The sequence below is a fragment of the Musca domestica genome, unplaced genomic scaffold (genome assembly GCF_030504385.1).
Source record: "Musca domestica strain aabys unplaced genomic scaffold, Musca_domestica.polishedcontigs.V.1.1 17, whole genome shotgun sequence".
In the NCBI taxonomy this organism is placed as follows: Eukaryota; Metazoa; Arthropoda; class Insecta; order Diptera; family Muscidae; genus Musca; species Musca domestica.
Window position 1 is genome coordinate 7,061,167 of NW_026712230.1, and position 9,254 is coordinate 7,070,420.

A 9,254-nucleotide genomic window follows, 5' to 3' on the forward strand; every position below is an offset into this window, starting at 1 on the left:
TACAGACTCCATTACATCCAGAAAAATGCACCGTGTGGTGCGGCCGGAGCTCGCGTTACGGTCAATGGAGATCGTTACCGCACCATGATCCATGATTTTTTGTTTAAAAATATGGTTGACATTGATCCGGAGGAGATGTGGTTTCAACAGGATGGCGCTACGTGCCATACGGCGAACGCAAGCATCGACTTATTGAAATCAAAATTTGGTGATAAGTTGATTTTTAGAAGTGGACCTGAAATTTATATAATTAGAGTTTCATAAAAAAAGTGGGTAGAAAAATTGAGATTTGCAAATTACAGGGAAAATTCGGCAAAATATGAAAGTAGAATTTAAAACAGAATACATGTGTTTTGAAAGGTTACATCGCAAGGTAACCTAAATAGAGGGGCGGGTTTCCGCCTCTCCCACATTTGTTTTTATACCCTACAACACTATGTGTTGGGGGTATTATAAGTTTGATTGGGCCAAGAATTATGTAACACCTCGAAATATTGATTTCCCACATAGGAAAGTATATATGGATCTTCCTATCTCGCCGAGCTGAGTCGATCTAGCTATGTATGTCCGTCCGTCCGTCTGTCCATGTTAATTTGTAATCACTCTACAGGTCGCAATTATAGTCCGATCCTCACGAAATTGAAAATGGAGGTGGGGTTATGATTAGAATAGAACCCTATTGCTTTTGGATATGATCGCATAATATTTAGGGGTTGAAATGGACCAACAACTGAAAAATTTCCTGATTTTGCAGTTGCTTTACAGGTCGCAATTATGGACCAATCGAAGCGGAAGTTAGCAAGGAGCTAGAGCTTAGGGGTAGCTAGAAGTCTTCCAATTTTGATGGTCAACGGGTAATATTTAGTGTGTGAAATAGACCATAACATTTGCGTTAAATAAAAGTCAAATTTTCCATTAAACCGCGAATATTTTTAATCCCGACGAAATCACAAATAGACGAACATGTCAATTCTGACCGTTACGTAGATGCCGATAGTAAGCATATTGGTTTGTATAGCGAAATATATACAATGTGATATGCATAGGAAGGGGATGTTAGTTAGAATGCTTATATCTCCAGAATGGCTGGACCGATTTTGACAAATTTTGTCAATTCAGAATGCCCTTTTGGCATAAAAGTATAAAATCTAAATCGCAGAAAAATAAGCCAATAATGATGTTAATAACGATTTTTTAGTATTTTGTGACATATTTTTAGTTTTTCATATTTTTTATCGCATGTCAAGGTCTCGTGACATAATTTTAAAATCGAAATATTCCAAAATTGATCTGTATATAAGGGGGCGTTTAACATGTTGTAGTGTTGTAAGGTATCACATGGTCGGCCGCGCACGACTATAGCCTTTGCTTACTTGTTTTTTTTTTTTTAATTTTTGGATTAAAAATCTATGAAATCCGTCGATATTAGGTAGTTAGTGTGTTCGGCAATATTGCAGATAAAGACACGATAATTATTTTGGCCAACAATTTTTGACCCTAAAGGAAGGGGTCTCTCTGGACATTATTTTAATTTCCTTTTTTATGTACAACCGACATAGACAAAAAAATAGGGCAATATAGGGTCGCTTTTTAGAACAGCGCTAATATATTGAGATACAACGTTAGCTTATTTATTGCGAAAGCCTTTTGTTCGTATTTTCTAATCGATATGGTTGTAAAGTTGAATTGATTGGGAATGAAAACTTAAGATTTACCGTTTTAAAGGAGCTTCCCCCAAATTAATACCAATAATTATAACCTTATCTTGGTAGCAAGATTTTTTATTAACAAAGTTGATGAAATTTTTTCATAATACATATTGTATATACAAATTTTGGCAAAGATATTTCTGGGCTTTATTTGATATATCTCCCTGAATATCGTTGTTACGGAGTGCATATTACGGCTGTGGGTAACAAATACAATATGGGAGCTATAGCTATATCTGAACCGATCTTCACCAAATTTGACATACTAGCTTCTAGACTTAATTCGGTCATATATGCCAAATTCCATCCCATTTGGGCAAATATTAGACGTTTGGTGCACAATAAAAGGTAACTCGGACGAAGTTATATCCAAATCTGAACCAATCTCGATAAAATTTAACAAAGGTATTTCCCAGCTGCATTTGATATATTTCCTTAAATATTGTTGTTACAGAGTGCATATTACGGCTGCGGAGGACAAAAATAAAAAAGGAAATATTTAGTGTTTTTTGGAAACATTGATGCAAATATTTTCAAATAGAAATTTCTTTAGTGACTTATAGCGAAATTTCATAAAAAATATATTTGTCTTTAATGTCATCCTCCAAAAAGTATGCTTTTTAAATATTTTTACATAAATTCACAGAACCCTAAAATGTGATTTTAATTACTGGCTTCTAGGTAAGATTTAGACTTCTGACGTCTCCTAGGAAATATAGAAGAATTTTATGACAAATAGTTTTGTAGAATATCTTGAATTGCTACGATTCTGTTTAAAGGGAGTTTTTAGCAATTTTTAAAACCATATTTTCAAAAAAAATCAAAACGACCCCTATGCTAAGGCTAATATATTCAACAAAATAATCCTCGTGTTTTCTCTGCAATATCGGCCGAGACACTATATTCCGGAAATTTCCTCCTTTATTTAGGTTAATTTGTGGGTCAAACTTTCTAAACGCAAATACAAATATCTTCTTTTTTTAGCTCTACTTTTTTTAAAATCTGCTTTTTTCTGCAATTATTTTTTGTGTTACACAGTTGTTATTTAGCACCTAGCGAACATTTTTAAATTACTTCAGACTTGCCAACGAAACATGGCAACACGTTGTCTGACGTTATACAGCTTTTGTAAATTTCAAATTCCAGTACTTGCACAACTAGATTCTAATCACATTAGAGTAAATAAAATGAATTTTTTAATGGATTTTGTCAAGGATGTTAACACTAAGACTCTGTCTTTCTTTGCAACAAAAGCACGATTACGTTATCGTCTCCCCTTTTCAATTTAACTAACTAGTCACATCCAACAACTGCTATTGATTTTTGTATGTAAAATGAAACACATTTTATTCAATTTTATTTAAATTTTATTAATTACTTTTACTTTAAAATTGGTCAACTGTAAAAAGCGCCGGAAGATGAAGCAGCCTGTGCAAAGGAGCTGCTGCTGCTGTATCCACCACCATAACCTGGATATCCACCATATCCTCCTGGATATCCGCCATATCCACCATATCCTCCCGGATATCCGCCATAACCACCATATCCTCCATATCCACCTGGATAGTAGCCACCTCCGTAGTAACCACGAGCTTTGCGCACCGCTCCCGTATCAGCATCTACAACCAAATCGGCATTGATGGCAGCATAGGATTCAGCTTGGACATTTTCAACCGGCTGACTATAGGCTACAGCGACAAGGACTGTCACAAACAATAAAACTGTGGCGAAATTCATGTTGCACTCGAAGAACGGCTTCTCTCAAAGATAATGTCGGTTACACAAATTCCACGATACTGATGAAGTGTATTTTTCCAACAAATCGTTTTTATACTTTTCAATTATTATAAATCCGGTATTACCAGGCCAACGAAATAATTAACCGTAGAATGAATGCGTATTGCATTTAATACAAATTCAGCAAATTCAGTTATTACAATATTAGATTAATTGAACGTAAGTATGGTTAGGCACAAAAAACACATGCCAGCATCAGATAATTCAATAGATTTGGGGTCGATGTGCCGTCGTTCATTCAGAAAAAATACATTTTTTCGAAAAATTCTTTTGTCTCATTATCAGAGGTAGTCATGACGATAAATTAATACGTCTGCATTTATTTTATATCCTTTTCTTGAAGATTCTCGTCACAATGAAATCTCATTGACCTTTTGTATCTTCGTCATTTTAAATTTTAATAACTTTCTTTTTAAATTTCAATATAAGTCACCAAAGAAAAGCGGTTTCAGGAAAAATTTTACATTTATGTTGCCAGAAAAAGAGCGAAAATATTTCAAAATTTTTTCGATAAATTTTGTTCTATTTTCGAGTTAATGCATAAAAGTAACATAACATTTCGTTCCAGTCCGGATGTTTCAAAAGAGGAAATATTCTACACAAAATTTCACTAGAAGTCTCAAAATAAGTCATATTTCTACGTACAATAGTGTTTAAATTTCATTCGAATTTTATGTTTTACAAGTGAAAATCTGTTTGCTTTTTATACCCTCCACCGTACATAGCATGGAGGGTATACTGAGTTGGTCATTCTCTTTGTTTTAGTCACATTTTTCAATGGAATAGTCTGAAATTCTATACAAGGAGTCCTTTGTGGATACTTTACCGCATGTAAGAGAATTATCTATATAGGTCCATTATATAGTACATCTCCCATATAACTGTACCTCCCGATATTCGATGTTTTCATGATTTTCGCCAAATTTGTCAATGGAATTGTCTCAAAATCTACACAAGGAGTACTCTATCCCCAGGAAGAGAATTGGTTATATAGGTCCACGATATCGTATATCCCCCATGTAACGGTATAACACGATATTCGGTATTTTGATGATTTTAACCACATTAGAATTGTCTGAAAATCCACACGAGGAGTTCCTTCTGAGTAGTTTGCCGCCTGGAAGTAAATTGTTTAAATAGATCCACCGTATCGTTTATCCAACATTTTTTGCAACATTTTTGACCGGAATTGTTTCAAATTTCGTATTTAAAGTTTGAAACTCGTAATGAGTACTACAACCTATGATGGAAAATTGTCTATGCAGGTCCACGTCTTCGTATATTAACAACATTAATCACCGGTATTGTTTCAGATTTGATAATATTAGCGACATTATTCAACGATATTGTTTTAAATTTCGTATTTGAAGTTCGGAATCGGTACTGCACCCTGTGACAAAAAAAATTACTTATGCAGGTGCACGTCTTCCTATAGCCCCCATATAACGATTTCCATTTAAGAGGTATTTTCCAACGGTTTATTTTTAATTTTTCCAGATCCTTCAAATGGCAGCGCGGTCGAACATAGCTGCTATTTACTCGTTGTTTATTTAACACGTATCCAATTCGAGTCAGAATCTCCCTTTATACTTCAATTTCTTGGAAAAGAGTCAAAGGATATAATATTCTAAATCAAATTTAATTTTGAGTGTCTGAACAAAAGATATTTGTATGTTCAGTACATACCATGAAAAAATATCAATAATTTTAAATAATAAAAACCTTGTTTATTTCTGAAGAAATATCACAGCTTGGGTTTAAGCTATGAAATGTTATAGATATTGGGATGATATACAGAATAATTGGTATAGAGAAGGGTCATAGCGGTCTATTTTTTTGGAATAGCCCCCATGTAGGAAAAACTCAGATTTCGATTATTTTTTTTTTTTAAATTTCCGCCAAATTGTTTTCAAATCACATATTTCAAAATAGGCATGACATAGGAAGTAAGTACTTACCAAAAAAATACCCAATAGCCAAGCAAATTTTTTTCTATCCTACTAATCAACTGATTTTTTTTAATGTAAATGTAACCCAAACAAGTAAAAAAGTGGCTATGTTCGGCCGGGCCGAACTTTTAAACCCTCCAACATTTGAAAGATACTTGAAATTTTTCAAAAAAAAAATACGTCGGAAAATACCGCTCAATTGAAAATCGTTATATGGGGGCTATACGAAGACGTGGTCCTGCAAAGTAATTTGTGTCATAGGCTGTAGTAACTGTTCCGAACTTTATATACGAAATTTGAAATTATTCCGGTGAATAACGTTGCAAAAATCATCAAAATACCGAATATCGGAGGTGTCGTTATATGGGGGATATTCTCTTTCAGGGGGTAAAGTACTTAAAAGGAACTCCTTTTGTTGAATTTCAGATAATTCCATTGAAAAGTGTGGCTAAAATCATCAAAATACCGAACGCCGGGGGTACCGTTATATGGGGGCTATACGATATCGTGGACCGATATTGCCCATCTTCGAACTCGACCTACCTGCAGACAAAAGACAGATTTGTGCAAAATTTTAGCTTTCTATCTTAATTTGTTTTGACGTGGCGTGATTACAATAGGCGGACAGACGAATATTTGCACAGAACTAAATCGTCTTAGAATTATACGCTGATCAAAAATATATTTACTTTGTTGTGTCTAAAAATATTATTTCGATAAGTTACAAACGGAATGACGAACTTAATATTCCCTCCATTCTATGTATGGTGGAGGGTATAAAAAGGGATGATAGGTTCAAGGTTACCTCCGCTTTGAAAAAATTGAAGATTTTAGGTACATTTCTTCATTAAAATGGACTGAAACTCGACATTTGTTCTTGTTAATAATTACCGTATGTCCTTGTAAAAATCTGTTTGTATATATCTACAAGTTAAAATAGCTCCCAAAGAATCCCACCCTACATTTGAGGTCTTTAAAGGGGTCTTATTTCAAACATATTTTTTAGCTGTTTTTCTTGGCACTTTACATTCATATTTCGAATAGGCTATCGAATTTATGTGCAAAGAATTGTCAACGTTGGTATGCTCACCATATAACCCTACATCCGATTTGACGGGATTTTCAAGATATTGACAAAATTTCCCAACAGATTTTGATGCAATTTGGCATTTTGGGAAGAGAAACATTACCCTTTTGTTCGGGTGTAGAATCAATTCTGATTTTATTAAAAAATATTGTTCTTAAATACAGCAAAAACCACTATATCTTTATTTAATAGCAGCCACAGTTATTCCTATACAGAGTGTTTTTATCATGGTTTTTTACCCTCCAACTTCAAAGGAGGGTATATTAACTTTGTCATTCCGTCTGTAACATCCCAAACCATTTTTCATAGACCCCATAAAGTATATATGTTCATGATCAGCATAAAATTCTAAGTCGACAATTTGTGTTGTATTTAGGATGGTTGGTATTGAAAATGAGATGTATCGGTCCACGTTTTGGTATAGCCGCCATATAACGGCCATATAACCTTCCGATATTCGGTATTTTTATGATTTTCGCCACATTTTTTCCACGAATGAATTAGGCGAAGATTGGATTGATTTGAATTAGACAGTGAATTGGACTCAGTGTTCGAATTCCGATTACTCTTTGTGGGGATACATGAAGTGATTGGTTTACATGGATAAACCAGCAACGATTAACGCTTTGGAAACCAATACTCAACGTGTCGTTGCTGAAATACACCCACAAATGCTTGAAACGGTGGTCAGAAATTGGACCTCCAGAATTACCTTTAAGCAAAACTAGCTGAGCCCGGTGCGCTTCGCTACCCTTTCGCTTTTTATATGCATTCAAAATTTTATATACAAAATTGTGGTTTTTAAATAAAAATAAAACAAATTCAAGAGTTTAAAAAACGTATTTATTGTAATGCTTTAGTAAATACAATATTTTTTTTTCTTTTTTTGTTTTTCCTTAAGGTGCGTTTACAAACAAATCGATAGGTCTGCCCTCACGTGAACATTCCACGTACAGCTAATCATTAGAAAAGCACTAACATGCTAAATTTAGTCCATGTACACGAAGAGTTTGTCTTTGGGATTTTTTAATCGTCATAGCAAATGCCAACCGTACAGGAAACTGCAATCTTTTCGAACGGTATATTTCGAGGTGTTACAAACGAAATAACAACAACAAGAATGGGTTTAAAATGCAAAAATGTTGTTGGAATATGAAAATTTGTTAAATGAATATTTGCCGAGTTGAAGTTAACATTTGTTGCATTCAGGCTTTCGATATGTCGACCACATTGCAATGCAGAGGGTAATACTCATCTAAGTTGGAGTTTTGGTTTGCAACACCTCAAAATATTAGTCATTTCTCGAAGATGTCCGCTCGTTTATTTTAACGCTGAAACAAACCGACTGTCTATACTTCTAGCAAAATCTGATGTTAACATTTCTCATGTTTAAGACTCATTTCCAGGTGTATAGCCCTTACATTCCTTTTACAATTTGCGCAAAAGTAACTTCTTAAATGATCGTGATCAGAAAGCTGATATATTCCTGGATGTTCTGCGATATAGCATTTATTATTTCAAGAAAAAATGGCAGCGCTTTTCCAATTGATTAATATGAGTTTCAATATTTCACTCTGTTAAAGACTTTTTGTTTTGTGCCATCAATTTCACGTGTATCAATAATTTAACTCAACTCAACCAACCTACTTACTTACTTAGCTGGCTCAAGACAGAACATTTGTTCCATAAGCCGAGTTTAGAAAAGATTTCCGCGCTTCGTTTCTATTATTAATACTTTTTATTTTAAAACTAGGTTATTTCGATTATCAACCGTAAAAGCCACCACCGAAACCCGATGCGCCCGCAGAAGCTTGAGCAAAACTGCTACCACCGCCGAAACCACCACCGAATCCTGGGTAACCACCATAGCCGCCATAACCACCTGGATAGAAGCCACCTCCATAACCGCCAGGATAGAACCCGCCGAATCCGCCATATCCACCATAACTACGCACTTTCCGTGTTAGTACTGAATCTGTATCTACAGCTACTCCACCATCGACACTTTCCAAAGTTTCTGCGGCTGTAACACTTGGACGTGGCTGCGCGAAAGCCAAGCAAATAGCTGCTACCAACACAACAAGGGCAATGAACAATTTCATTTTGATTCTTGTTTCTATTTTTCGTTTGAAAACTTTTCTAAGAAGACAATTCTAAATGCGTTACCAAATCGCAACTTCAACAGCAACTTTTTACTACCTTGTTTTTATACCTATCGTTTCGAATAAGTCTGCCATTATGTTAAGAAGTCCAAAGTAGGAAGAACCTGATTTTAAGAGTCTCATTGTGGTATATTTGCATGTGTTTTTTTTTTATTTTCGATCTATTTTTTATTCGATTTTAGCTTTCATTGATAGTAACAGCCAAAACGCATGAAACCAATCTCTTAAGCCCATTTAAAACAACAATTATTGGGGCACTTTTTTGCAGTGAATCGTCAATTTCCATTTGAAAGCATTTGTCTAGATTTTTTGTTAATAAAAATAAGTAATTACTTGTGACAAATAGAACCAGAACGAAATGAGCAACAATTGCTTAGGATTTAAAACAAATAACCAAAATATTACCTTTTTGGGGAATACAGAGCCCTGAAAAAATGGTATCCATTCAAGTGATTTTTCAGTGCATAATATTAACAAGTAACAAGTAAAAAAACATTAAGTTCGGCCGGGCCAATTTTTTAATACCCTCCACCTTAGGGGAAAGGAAACA

At 34.5% G+C, this 9,254-nt stretch overlaps 2 protein-coding genes across 2 annotated transcripts; both read right to left on the reverse strand.

Moving 5' to 3' along the window:
- Positions 1-3,053: 3,053 nt before the first annotated feature.
- On the reverse strand, positions 3,054-3,525 carry LOC131801693 (prisilkin-39-like). Its single transcript, XM_059120621.1, has one exon. It carries the CDS (start codon positions 3,444-3,446, stop codon positions 3,105-3,107), a length of 342 nt encoding a protein of 113 aa, XP_058976604.1. The 5' UTR covers positions 3,447-3,525; the 3' UTR covers positions 3,054-3,104.
- A 4,783-nt stretch (positions 3,526-8,308) lies between these two features.
- Positions 8,309-8,644, reverse strand: LOC131801747 (keratin, type II cytoskeletal 2 epidermal-like). The gene has a single exon (XM_059120691.1). The coding sequence runs from the start codon at positions 8,642-8,644 to the stop codon at positions 8,309-8,311; it is 336 nt and encodes a 111-aa protein (XP_058976674.1).
- Positions 8,645-9,254: the final 610 nt, after the last annotated feature.